Source organism: Apodemus sylvaticus, chromosome 22 (genome assembly GCF_947179515.1).
Source record: "Apodemus sylvaticus chromosome 22, mApoSyl1.1, whole genome shotgun sequence".
In the NCBI taxonomy this organism is placed as follows: Eukaryota; Metazoa; Chordata; class Mammalia; order Rodentia; family Muridae; genus Apodemus; species Apodemus sylvaticus.
In genome coordinates this window covers 17,537,840-17,552,252 of record NC_067493.1, presented here as the reverse complement: position 1 = coordinate 17,552,252, position 14,413 = coordinate 17,537,840, and the positions used below count along the sequence as shown (strand labels likewise).

Below are 14,413 nucleotides of genomic sequence, written 5' to 3'. Positions count from 1 at the left end.
GAATACTTCAGGGGATTAATTTACCACAAACTAGCATCTTGGTAGTAGGTCATTTTGGGCAAGCATTTCGTCTCTTTGGGCCAAGTTGTCTATCTATTCTCCATATTGGCCTAAGGATATTCCAAGATCTCTTCAATAACGGATAACTCTATGATAACAGAGCCTGCCTCAAACCAGGTATTTGTGTTACCAAACTCACTTACTAAAGAATAGTGTACAATCCCCGAAAGTCAGCCATTCGGCTGTCACTCCCAGAGCACCTGACGGCCTGCCAAGCACCAAGAGCAGGAAGGCACTAATGACACTGTCTGCCCGACCAAGGGAACTGCGTATCAACTGATGATTAAAACGGAATACAGGGAGACAAAGACAGACAAGGCTCAGCGGCCAAGAGCATGGGATGCACTTGCAGAGGATCTGAGTTCAGTTCCCAGCACCCACGGCAGCGGGTTAACACCGCCTGTAACTCCAGCTCCAGAGGAACCCAAGGCCTCTGGCCTCCTCGGCCTCCTCGGGCACCCGCATGCGCGTGCATAGATCTACATACATAATTAGGAATAAACCTTTAAAAATAACAATATAGTGTGAGAATAGAAGAAAGAAGCTTCTCTCTCTCTCTCTCTCTCTCACACACACACACACACACACACACACATACACACACACACATACACATGCACGTACGCGCACAAAGTAATTGCCCTTCTAAATAGCCTCAGTAAGAGAGAAGTAGAAACCTTCCTAAGGAAAAAGGACTTGGGGGGCAAGTTGCCTCCTTTGGGCGAGAGGGAGGCCCTTTGCAACGTCAAGAAGCCAGCCCCAGTGTGCTGCATTCTCCTGACGGATGTGCTAATTCTAGAGGACCTGTGCCACGCTGGCTTTGTGTTGTGGAATGTAACCCCTCTCTGGGACGCTGTCAATATTGTGAACCTTGGTTCTGCTGTGGTCTCATCCCAAGGTTGGACTCACATAGGTGTTCTGAGTGGAAGAGTAGATTTCAGGACTAGCCCACACTATCACGTTGTCAAACATTGTGGGTAAACGGAAGTCCCATTTATAATGTGGGCATGGAAGCAGGCCCTTGGGGATTTTATGCTGCTTTACTTCAAATGTAATTGTTAGCCAAGAATGCCAGTAAGCTTAATCTTATTCAGCCACGGCATGAAGCAGGCAGGAGACATTGTTTATATTCTTTGGTTTTAGTGTAGCTGGTTTTATTTTTGAAAGAACAGAACTCATACCAGTTAGTTTAAGTTAGAAAGTTGGCTTTCTTGATTGTTTTTAGTTTTGTTTCTTTTAGGGCTGGAGAGATAGATGTCTTAGTGGTTGAGAGCACCTTGCTTGCTCTTCAAGAGGACCTGAGTTCAGTTCCCAGCACCCACCAGGAAGCTCACAACCACCTGCAACTTCAGTTCCAGGAGATCTAACACCATCTTTAGGCCTCCCCTGGCACCTGTACACTCATATACGTGCACTCACACACACACACACACACACACACACACACACACACACACATATACACACACACACCTAAAACAAAGAAAATGTTTTGTTCAGTCAGTATAATAAAATGGTGCCCCCCCAAATTATTAAAATGAGTGTAGATGAATTTTAATAGTTATAAATCTACTGGGCTTTATATGTACTAGGTGTTTAAAACTATACACTATGTGGTTGGAGAGAGAGAGAGAGAGAGAGAGAGAGAGAGAGAGAGAGAGAGACACTGGTGATTATCAAGAGCACTAGCTGCTCTTCCAGAGGATACCAGGTTTGTTTGCTAGCATCCTCAAGGTGGCTCACAGTTGTCAGGGGATCCGACACCCTCTTCCGGTCTTCTAGGACACCAGGCACTCAAGTGGTAAGCAGGCACTCACAGGCAGATGAAACACTCAAACCCACAAAGTTTAAAAAGTAACAACAACAACAACAACAACAAGCTATGAAATCCCTCAAGCCAATACAGTCTTTCCTCCCTCTCTCAAACGAAAGGCAAATCGGGGGCCACTTCCTGGGTCGTCTTTCTATTTCTCACTGAGCTGTTGAAGGCTCTTGGGATAGAGTTGTAAGGACCCTTTCGAGTGTTATTCCTTCTTGAAAGCTGAGGTGAGTGTGGTCTGCAAGCAGGGCAAGTGGAAGGAAGGTTCTAGATGTTGGAGAGCAGGTGATGAGAAGCCCAGGAGGGGAGGGGGAGGGGTGGGAGTGGGAGGAGGGGTGGAAGTGGGGGGTGGGAGTGGGGGGTGGGGTGAGGAATGGCGGAGGGGGATCAGGTGCAAGGGAGACTCTCTTACCCGGCTCCTGTTGTATTTTATGGTTGTTTTTGAACCAAGTGATCTGAGGCGCGGGGACACCTCTAGCTCGACAGTCTAAGGTTGTAGAGCCACTGATAGCCACCTCGTGGTCACTGAGGTTCTGAAGCAGGTGTGGCGCTTCCAAATCTAGTGAGGAAAGAGAGGGGGCGTGGTTATTTATATTACATAATCAGATGGACATCTTGGTAGAGACAGAACCCAGCCAAGGTTACCAACCGTAATGTTGCCTTTTCTTTCACTGACTAAAGCTAATGCTCCCTTTAAGAAACCGTGATGACAAATTGTCACGTGCTAAAATATGGGTAAATAAAGAACTCGGTTGGACTCTGTGTTTTTTAGATACTAATACACCAACTCACTTTCTTCTAAACATGAAACACGTGGTTGTGTGTGTAGCGTTTTATATGTGTGTATTTTACATTCCTATTACATGTGCATGATGGGCCAATGTCATCTTACATCTTATGTTTGTTTTCTGGGTTGAGCCCGGTGGCTGACGGCTCATGTGTTTGAACTGAGTTTCATGGACTGGGCTGTGTTACTCCAGAGTCTACACTTCGAGGCAGCAGACCAAACAGGAAAATTCTGGAATTATTCAGTGCTTTATTGGTCACTCCCCTCCCTCCCTTCCCTTCCCAGATGCAAGCAACAAAAAAAGGTCATTCAAGAGGCAGAGGCACAAAGTTGTAGGTTTTGCGCTATATAATAGCACAAGTATTGTATTTTATATTATTTTCTCTTAAAACATACAAATATGGTACAATACAATTTATTTTAATAAAATGCCAACCAATATAGTACAACAAAAATGGATTTAATACATTAATATGCAATACATTATAAAATTAAAAATACCACACAGGAACGGCAGTACCCCCAGGGTCCCATTGAGTACAGTGTCTCTGTTTAATGAAGTAGTTATTCAGTCCTGCTGATGTGTATACATTCTAGTGAGGTGGGGATTGGATCAGGGCCTCAAGCCCGAGGGAGAAGAACAGAAATGCCTGAGCTCTCTCCCCAACACCCCTCCCGAGTCAGCCTTTCCCCGTCTTGTTTGCAAATCCTAGGACAGAAATCCCAAGGGTTTTGGTATCACTTACATATTCTGCACCCTTGTCTGAGCTTTCTTTGACCAGATCTGGTTCCTCGTCTTAGGACATTAACACAGGGAGAGGGCAGCTTAGGAATGGTTACCCTACAAATGATGGTCTGACCCGGATTCCACGTCCCCTGCAGGAGTCTGTTGCGGGCCCCACACCTCTCTCTCTTTAAATTCCTGCAGGAAAACTCTCAGGATCAGCATTTGTTAAGGCCATTTTGACATCCCAGGTTAAGAAGAATATCATCATAGAACACGGCGAAGGAGTAACAATAACTCGGCAAGGTTACTGTTGGTGAGGAGACCTCTCAAGGGCTCCCATAGCTTATCATTAATTAGTCTTGTTGTTTTACACGGAATGGCATCTGTCGGCATGTGCTGAAGGAAGTGCTGATGATTAAATACCTTCTTCTAGGGTAGGCTGCAGGAGAAGACTTTTACTGGTGCCTCTTACAGTGTCTCCCTCTGTCCGCGTTAGACGCGATCTGTCAAACAGCTTTTTTCTTTAATTGAAACTGCGGCCTGTAGAAAACTTTCAATCTATAATGACTTGTGCACGCATGCTCATTACAATGTTGACATCTTTACAAAACATCAGTGAGATATGACAAGATAAGAAAGAACACACAGCTAATCAGCATTCAACAGTGCCTAGATGACTCACAGATTCTACTTAAAACTCAGACCCAGTGCATTGAGTTTCTAGTTCCCTTTAGCACATTCTACTGTGACCAGTGTGTCAACTCTGACAGAACAATGTATCACTGCTCATAGGCCTTCAAAGACTTTTGGATACAGGGCCTATAAAACACATTATTGTCATAGCTACAGTTTATAATATCATCTGTACAAAGAGGTTTTGACTTTCCCTGACAGGTCTGTTTAGAGAGGATGGTTTGTTTTAACAAAAAATGTTGCAAAGAACACCCAAAGGGGCTAGTTGTAGGACACTAACTTCACACAAGCAGCATCTAAAGCCGCAAAATAAACACACAGAACTCCTCATTTAAAAACAAGGTTCACACACACCCTCTAAATCATTCAGTATTAGGATTTATTTGTGAAAAAAAATGTTTTCTATATGCTAAGTGTCTCATCTTTTGGCTACTGCCTACAGGAGTGCTTATCCTAACAATCATACTTTGTTAAATTTACCTACTTTGTAACAATGTAACATCTTGTAACAAGATGTGGCTTGACATCTTAAGGAGCAAAAGAGTACATGACATCTGTACAGGGTTGGTAGAATAGGAACCTACAGCTAACACAGCGTGGCTGATCCCCACTCCCACTAGGATGATCTGAATTTACAGAATATTTTTGCTGGTCATGAGTAGCCAAAGACAGTCACCCACAAGGGGCTCTTTTGGGTATGAGCCCAGGGTTGCTGGCGTAGTCTCTGGGTCTTTAAGGATGTGGGGGTTCTTTTGTTTTTGTTTTTGTTTTTTCCACTTTGGAAGACTCTGAGGAACCAGCCTCCTTACCCCTATTCTCACTCTCTTTTTTTCTCTCTCTCCCTCAGCTCAAGGAAGGATTAAAAAAAAGAAAAGAAAAAAAAAGGAATCTATACAATAGTTTCTTTCTTCCTTTCTTTCCTTATTTGAAAGAATATTCTGGAAGGATCAATTATACAACCATGAATGGAATTCTTAAAATTGTCTCTTAGAATACACACTTCCCCCTCTCACAGGGAAGGAACTGGACTTTGCATACACATGCTCAGTTCAGTTTTTTTTTTTTTTTCTGAGAAGCCTCCCTAAACCCTTTATTTATTTCTCTCTCTTTTTTCTCTTTTTTTTTTCTTTTCTTCTTGTTTTAAACGGCTCTCTTGCAAACTGAGGCCCCCTGAAAGATCCTAATGGTGCTGAGGTATTGTTTCCTAGAAGGAAGACATTGCCTCAGAATGAACAAAGAGGCCAGGTCAAAGAGCTATAGGTAAAGCTTCGTGACACAATTGATTATTCTTTTCTGGGTGGGGGGAGAGGTGGGGGAGCTGACAACTTCCAGGCTACTGATTGTTCTCACAGCATTTGGGGCTCCATAAAACTGGCATTTGGGGGGGGGTGCTATTGTTTTCTCTTTCACACTTGACAAAAGCAATTCCCAAGTGAAAACCGAGTTTAGTCCTGGGATGAAGTCTGTTAGCCTAAAGGAAGAATCAGGCTGCTGAGTTCCCAAGCTTCAGGGCCTCCCTGCTGTCCCGCCCACGGAGCTGCCCCGCCTTGGGGTTCTCAGCCCCAATATTCTGGTCATTACTGCTGGCCTCCCCCAGCCCTGTAGTTCACATACAAAGATCAATCAGACATGGAAACCATACATGGAAACAGAAAAACAGTGCATATCAAAAGTACCTTTCCTTCAAATGCTAGTTAAAAATGTAATTGCTCTTGATTTTTTTTTTTAAAAAGGCATGAATTTAAATAGGTTTAATGCTGTCTTTTTTTAAATAATTTCTTAACTTTTGCAATTTCTTAATCCCCATAAATGTCCTATTAACATTTGCATATAAAGAAGGTGGCCTTTTCTTTCTTTAATGGGTAGATTTTTCAATAGGCATTAAGAAGATCACACTAAGTCTCCATTCACAATAGCCTTTATATCCTGGATACGTGGGTTGTAGACATCTTTCAATGCCATCAAAGCAAGATGAAGAGCTTAAACCATGCCCAGGGGCCATGAGTATTTAGAATGAAGTCTTGCTACACTTTTGCCTATAGTCAGGGGCTGTCAGTCCAGTCAAGGACAATGAGGAACAGTATCTAATCGCAGCAGGAAACACATGTGTAATTACCTGGGATGGACAGAGGAGGGTGGAGCAGACCTGACGGACCTTCATAATTCACACTGGGACAAAGCTTTACAGTCAGAATCACATCAACATCTTGCCCCCCTGGATCCATCTTAGAAGCCCCCCTCCAGTTTAAGATCACTATACTTCATGTAAAAAAAAAAAAAAAACAACAACTTTCAAATAAATAAGCATTATAACTTGTTATCCAGGAACTATGTACAAATCAAGAGCAAAAAATGAAATAGTTAAAAATAAAACCAGGTAGACACCCGACACAGACTCAAATTCAACTGTACTCATCCTGTGCTGAAAAATTAACTTATTCGTGTCCGTCTTTGGCAGAGACCAGCATTTGCTTAAATTAATCAGTTTGTTCAGCTTCACAATTTATATATATATATATATATCTATATCAAAAGAGGTTGGCATCAGAGTGGGAGAAAAGATGCGTCCCAGGTTGCTGCTATGAGGCAGAACACAGAAGAGCAAACACACAAAAGAGGCAAAGTAGAGGGATCTTCAAATCCAAACACACACCAGGCGGCCCAGAGAGCGCCCCGGGGCCAGCGGGTACCCTGGGCCAGCGGGCACTGGGGTTTCTTATTATGCTATCATGTCCAAACTCATTTTGTCTCCTCTGGGCCTGAAAGTTAGCAACAGTAACAATAAACCGAGATGATAAGAGACAACTGTTACTTTTCAATTGAGTCCTTTAATGTTTGGCATGACTTTGTGTGGTACAATCATTCCTCCTGCTTTTAAATTTGGAGATCCGAGAGAAAATGGCCTTTTTGCCGTAGTGCTCACCTCTAACGAGAACTTCTGTCTTCCGAAGGATGTCTTCCCCTGTGTATATGTTCCTGGCTCTGCAGGCATAGGTGCCCGAATCTTCCAGAGACACGTTCTTGATGACAAGGTTCAGAGTGATGGAGTAGTCTTGAGTGGTGGCCATTTTTTGCTTGCTGATGCCATGGTACATGGTTCTGTTGTTAACTGTCCGTAGCAAGATCCAGGTAATGTCTCTGTACAGGAATTTATTGACGACACAGGACAGTTTCAGGTCCTCTCCTTCAGTTGGCATCTTCTCCAAGGAAACGTGAAAGCCATTCGGCACATCTAGAAAAGAACAATGAAGAACTTCAGAGCAGTGTCTCACAATGAGATATGCAGACACAGTGTGAACTATGTGTTCCACTTGGACCCTCTCAGCATGAGCATCGCTGGGACAAGTGTCCTGTCTTTTTGTGTTAGGGGAAGTGCTCAAACAAAGCAGGAAGAGCCTGTGGAGTTGAGTCTATCCCAAGTGACACAGGAAATACAAAACCAGGGCAGGTTTAGGGAAGGTAACTTTTTCTTATCTGCCCCCAGTTGCTCTTAATGACAAATTGGCTTTCTCGGCTTGGGATAAGAACCTCAGTTACTCATTTCTGTAACACGTACAGTCCTCTTCCTGGTAAGCTGACATTCAAGGAGAGTAAAATAATAAAATGACTTAGGAGCAATTTGTACTAAAAACCCAAAGTCTGTGTACAGGGAGGCTAGTTCCAAACAGTTCCTTAGGGGAGAACTTGGAAAAGCTGGTCAGGGCCAGTTCTCCTTTGCTTAACAGTGGCCTCCTCCTTATTGCTTGCAAACAGAGTTCCAGGCCTTTCTGTGGACCAGCGGGCCACCCCACAATCAGGTTATTCACATACTCAGGTTCCTTTAGTGGGATAGTTATACGCATTCACAAAATGAAAAAAAAATTTTTTTTTCTTCTGAAAATATAGGTAAACCTGAACGCGTTTCCAGATTCCAAAAATGGTCAATAGTTTTAAAAGTCAAATTTAGGGCTTCGAGCATATCTCAGAGGCAGAGAATCTGTCTAGTATGCTTGAACTCCTGGGTTCAATGCCCAGCACTAGAAGGAAGGGAAAGTGTAAGAAAAAAAAATTGTTTTTTGAGGAATGAGATGTGGTGGAGGACACTTGTAATCCAAACATTTGGGAGGTGGAGGTGGGGGATGAAGAATTCAAGGTCATCTTTAGTTGTGTAGGAAGCCTGAAGAGGTCCCGGGATACTTGAGATATTCTCAGAAAACAATAAATAGTTTGGAAGGTGATGGTGTCCCCAGAAGCCATTCTGTTTGTGGTCAGTTCCCATCCTTTCTCTACATCTCCTAAGCGCCCCTCACTCCATGCCAGCCTGTGCACCCCACTACTGTAGGGACTTCCAAAGCCATCATTTGAGTTTAGGGCTAAAGGCTCCTCAGTGCCATTTGGGAACATTTCGTTGGGGGTGGGGGCTTTAAAAAATCACGGCTACCAGTCGTGAACCGACTTATTCACAATACCTTCCCAGGGCTTGCTACTGGTGATGAATCTATATTTGAGCAAAGAATTTGGGCCAACATTTTACAAAGAGCTTTGAAGATGAAAAGCGCTGTTGTCTGGTGTTGTTATTATCCTCCGTACACAAAGCTATAAAGAGACCTTTAAACCTTAAAGGGGACAATAGTCCAAAATTAGACGTCGTATCAGCGCTTCCCTAGATCTCACTTTGCTTGTTTTTCTGATTTCTCTGGCTTTGGCTGCATTATAAAGTGTATCGTCTGAAGAAATGCCAAAGTATTCGTGGGAAACCTGGAAGCAGGGGGTTATGGCAGTCTACGAAGCACGGGGAACAAGGAGAGTGGAGACGCTCTCCATGGAAAAGAAAACGGCACCGGTGTGAGCACAGACGCGGCAGCGCTCGCGTGGCTAACCTAGCTGTGAGGTGTCTGAAGCAGATACCCTCCTTCCGGCATCTTGGTACATTTTGGACATCTTCCAGGTGAGAATAACACATTTGCTCTCGCCATCCACACAGAGGAGCCGAGAATGGAGACCTGGCCGTACATGGACGGCTCGCAGGCGGCCCTTACCGGGCAGAGCCCCTCTCCATCCCCACCGTGGTGGTTGGCACCCAGGGATCTCAGTCACACCAGTGAGGTCATGTGCAGAGTCTCTATTTACTTTGGTGATTTAAAACTTCCTGTGGAAATAGCTCACAGGTTTCCTGATGGAAGATTTTGTTTATCTTTGCTAAGCACCACCAGGAATCTCAAAATAAAACACATTTAGTGACATTGGGAAATGAGAAAGACAAGGTTTCATCTTCTAGTTTCTCTCTCGGTGATTGATGGCTCACACAACCGCAGTCACACAGGGGAACACGCGTGCACACGCACACGCGCGCATACACACACACACACACACACACACACACACACACACACAGCATCTGGAGAAAAGAAAAACAAAAGAAACAAACAGAAACCCAGGTCCATCCTGCAATCCTATTTCTGGAGCAGACAGTTTTTGAAGCCATCAGACAGCTTTTAGGGCCGTGTCAGTTTTTTAATAGACCCCCCGTTCAGCGTTTGCTTTGAATCCATAGAAGACTGTAGACAAATAAAATATCTTTAATGGTTTAATAAACCCAGAGGGATTTTTCTCCTTAATGCTTTTTTTCCTCCCCAAACTCTTGAGTGTAAAAATGGACCTAAGAAGAGTTGCACTCCAGGGGGCTGGAGAGATGGCTTGGTGGTTAAGAGCGCTGGCTGCTTTTCTGGAGGCCCGGGGTTCAATTCTCAGCACCCACATGGCTGCTCACAACTGTCTCTAACTCCAGGTCCGGGGGATCCGACACTCTCCAACACACATACATATAGGCAAAGCACTGATGCACATAAAATAGGAGTTGTTCCCCAGTTCATCCATTCCTGTCCTTCCTACGCCACACTCATCCATATAGGATGAGACTCACCAGAGTCTCCTGAGGGGTCCACGAGAGGAGCTATAGCCTCTCTTTCAGGAGACATGGCCAGTCTCCTGTAGGGAAAACATGCCCGTGCGGAATCAGGCACCTGTGGGGCAGGCATGTCCACCCGACTGGGATGGCCCCAAATCGACTGAAAAGTGTGAGCGATCTTATGTGGAACTCTGACATTCTACATCCATGGAACACTGGCAGGAGCCCCCGAAAGCGTGTGAATGGTTTCTAGAGCTCTTAGTTCACAGGTGTCAGCTACAAGGGAGCACCAGAATCAGGAGGCGATGCTGTCAAGGCTGCCGCTTCTCGCCACTGAGGAAGGGAAATTACGGTGTTTTTGAGAACCAATAAAGCATCAAATAGATCATTACAGAAGTCAACGTTTAGACAGCCACTTTAGGGGATGGGGATCCCAGGAATTTAACTCAGTGTGGCCTACGTGGTACCAGGGGGAGGGGGCTCAACCTCTGAGCTACATGCTGTGTCTGCTTCTGTGCGGCAGCTTTACTGGGGGAGGGGCTGGAGAGACAGCTCAGTGGTTAAAAGCACTTGCTGCTCTTGCAGAGGACCCAGATTTGGTTACACAGGACCCACAACGTGGCTTATGGCTACCTGTAACTCCAGTTCTAGGGCATCCGAAGCCTCCCCCCCCCCACCTTTAGTGGATGCTAGGCATGTGCATGGTACAGGTACCTATGCATAACGGCAAAACAGAAACAGTATAAAATAAGTAAGTACAGAAAACTGAAGTGCTACTCTGGGTCAAGTATAAGCAACACACACACACACACACACACACACACACAAAGTACATATCTTCTTATATCCTACAACATACACTACACATAAGATATATTTATAGATCTGTCTGTCTGTCTGTCCGTCCATCCATCCATCCATCTATTCTTGTTTTCCTCAGAAAATAAACATGTGAAGTGCAAGGGTCCTAAAAGGTATTAACCTTGTATGTACTAAGAATAAATGTTAGGCTGGATGTGATGGGGAGCACACCTTTAATCTCAGCACTTGGGGGAGGAGAGGCAGGCCGACTCCTATAAATTCAAGGCCAGCCTAGTTTATATATGAGTTCCTGGACAACCAAGGATATAGAACCAGAACCTTTCTTAAGAATACAAACAAGCCAGGCGGTGGTGGTGCACCCTGTAATCCCAGCACTTGGGAGGCAGAGGCAGGTGGATTTCTGAGTTCAAGGCCAGCCTGGTCTACAGAATGAGTTCTAGGACAGCCAGGGCTACACAGAAAAACCCTGTCTCGAAAAAACAAAAACAAAAACAAAACCAAAAAAAAAAAAAAAAACCAAAACCAAAACCAACCAAACAACGCACACACACACACACACAAAAATAAAATTAAAAGATTTGGAGAAAAATCTGATATGAAAAAAATATAATAATTAGCTAAAGGCCAATAGTGATCAAATGCGATTCAGTCTGCCGTCCACCCCGGCTTAACCTTTGCAGAACTGCTCGAAGAGAATCGTGGGGAGAAGGCAAATCCCAAGTCACAAGGCTTAGATGATGAGCTGCTTTTAGGCGGTAAGATGCAAGTTTCTGTGTGTTTTGAGAAGCACTGTGAGCTTCCAGGAGGCATTTCCTTCCCGGAACTCAGCATGTCCTCTCCCAGAATACACTAGGACCTAAGTTAGAGGGGCCCTGCCCTGAGCCTTTAGGTGACCCTTAGAATGCAAAACATCTATGGGCCAACGGTGTGTGCCCACCCTGAGCCTGGGTTACTTTAGACAATGCCCAAGAGTCCCAGAATAGACAGATGGCTCCCAAGTCTGCCACTAGACGTGTCTCCCTCTCTCTGCTAGAGGGCAGGCCTCCCTAGTCTATATAAGAGGTGGCTGAGGGGTCTGGGAGGGAAGGGTTGGGGAGGAAAGGGTCAGGGAGCTGATGTGGCCTGGCTCCCACTCGCAGGGATGGAGCCAGAGCCAGGGCAGGTACTGTTGCTCTCTGCTGGGTGCCTTGAAAAGCCCCAGGACTGAGTCTAGCCTGGCCTCGAGGTCCTGAGGGAGGTACAGGTGTCCACAAGAATTTGGAACATTGGTAAAGGTTTGTGGGATGGTTTTAGATGAGTTGGTGGCTGGAGTTTGTGGGCCCCTGCTGGGCCCTTAGCTCTCCCTTAGAGGAAGCCTAGCCTCCTCCCTCTACCTGCTAACGCCCCCACCCCCACCCGTGCAGCTCAGGGTCCTCCAGTTTTCTCTCCCTCTCAGAGGCTTAGAGCTAACACATGGTTCTGGAGGACCGACCAGTGGTCTGTGTGACTGAAGGCCTGAATTACTTATTTTAAGGTGATTACAATTTGAGCAGGGTTTGTGTGTGTGTGTGTGTGTGTGTGTGTGTATTGTTTTATTTCTCTGTTGAATGCAGGGCTGTGGACATAGTTCAGTAGTAAACCATTTGTATCAGGTCTGGAGTTCAATCACCAGGAAAATAATCCCGTAAATGTTGACTGCATATTAAAAATATAATGTAGTATTTTAGATATAGTGGCTTAAAGAAAATGTTATTCTTGCTTCCTTTTTTTTGTTTTATTTTTATTTATTTATTTATTTATTTAGTAGGTTTTTTTTGTTTGTTTGTTTGTTTGTTTGTTTGTTTTAAAGACAGGGTTTCTCATTTTAGCCCTGGCTGTTCTGGAAGTCCCTCTGTGGATCAGGCTGACCTAAAACTCATGTATCCTGCCCGCCTTTGTTTCCCAAATGCTGGGATTAAAGGCATTCACCACCAATGCCTAGCAGTATTTTGTTGCTACTTCAGAACTGCAATTTTGCTACTGCTATGAATTGCAAATATCGGTGTTTTCCGATGGTCTAGGCAACCCCTGTGAAAGGGGGGAGCGACCTCCCCAAAGGGGCCATGGCCGCTGAGTTACTCCAGAGTGCCCGGATTTACTCATAGACTCATCTTAGTGAGATCTTTGGGAGAGTCCTTCCCCAGCACAGGCCTTCCTACTGGGAATAGATATGAGGAGCATTCCCTTCTATTCGTGTAAGGTGAGAAGGTGGGGCCAGTCCTTGGTCTAAGGGGTTTTGCTGTGGTATTGTCTCCTCTCCAGAGATTACAGGGCACCGCACAGGTTCGACCTGTGACAATGACCTTCATGACGGACAACGTCAAGATTCTTTAAGGCTTGGCTCACTGACTGCCCGCTCCATCACATGACAACGCAACTGTTGCGTGAACTCAGTGCTGCCTGTTTCTTTCTGGAGACTTCTAGGCAATGTCCGCCGCCTGCTCCGTGCAGTGCGAAGTTTCCAGAGGGTTGGCAGACTGCCCAGGTTTCCTCAGAAATTTGGAAGGCGGGGAGCCAGGCAATTGTTTTTAGACTTTGAGCAACTTATTTCCTTCCTGGACCCATGGAGGGACATAAGGAGCGCCACTTGGGTACCTTGCAGGTTTAAAGATTGGTAGAGAGCATTGGGTTTAAAGGTAAAGAGTCTTAAATGCTCAAAAAATAGCCCATTAATTATGAGGAAGAAAGCCCACCTTCACATTGACAGGAGAGTCTGAGTTCCCCAAAGGGCTAACTTACCTCAACTATGGATTTCTAAGTAAAACAAACAAAAGCCCACAACCTCACCTCCCAAACCAAAAAAACAAAAACCAGTCTAACATCAGAGGGGTTGGAGATGAAGTGTATACCAGACTCGGGTAAGTCCTGAACTGAGCAGGGTCTAAAATTGAGGATATAAGATCCCAAATTTAGAACCCAGTCTGGGAAAGAAACACAGACACACGTGAGAGAATTCCGGGAAGCGGCTTTTTAGAGAAGTTAAAGATGTTGTGGAATTCTATCCCCGAGAGCAAGGTTAGAGGTCCTCACAGTTTTACAAGTCTATGTTTGAAAAAAAAAAAAAAGGAAAAAAAAATTACCAAGGACGTTAAAAGCAAAGAGGGTGGAGGAGAGACCGAGGTCACCCAGCTTCCCTGTAGGTGGAGTCCAGACAGCTTACCTGTGACGTAAAATTTGATGTTTCTTTCCACAGTCCCTATTTTATTGGAGGCCTTGCAGCTATAGATTCCAGGGGTCCGAGAGTCAGCCACCACCAGCGTGCTAACCGTCTGCAAAAGAGAGACAAAGTTCAGCTAGAGGACAGAGATTGATTGGAACGGCCCTGAGCGACGGACTCGGGCGGCCGGAGTGATTCAGCTGTTCCATTCACGGAGAGGGTATGGCCGGGGTGGTAGCCACCAGCAAGCTCTCAGCTTGGGAGCCCCAGCACGAACAGAAAAATAACAGGAAGACAGGTCCTCAGGAGACCGGAGCCCATGACATCCGACGTACGAGGGTTTCAGGGCTTATCTTGGTCTACTGCCATCACAATCCCAGACCTGAAGCTGGGCTGTGGGACTGCACGTCCCAAGCCCACAAGGTGGTCAGGCCACGTCTGTA

The 14,413-nt window shown here is 45.2% G+C and overlaps 1 protein-coding gene across 1 annotated transcript in view; it reads right to left on the bottom strand.

Annotated features, from left to right (window-relative positions):
• Window positions 1-14,413, bottom strand: part of Flt1 (fms related receptor tyrosine kinase 1) — a 173,075-nt gene that overhangs the window by 76,529 nt on the left and 82,133 nt on the right. The window contains exons 12-14 of the mRNA XM_052167989.1: window positions 13,974-14,082; window positions 7,010-7,318; window positions 2,292-2,438 (exon numbers count right to left, since the gene is read on the bottom strand). Coding sequence (XP_052023949.1) covers window positions 2,292-2,438; window positions 7,010-7,318; window positions 13,974-14,082 — 565 coding nt within the window. The remainder of the gene's footprint in view (window positions 1-2,291; window positions 2,439-7,009; window positions 7,319-13,973; window positions 14,083-14,413) is intronic.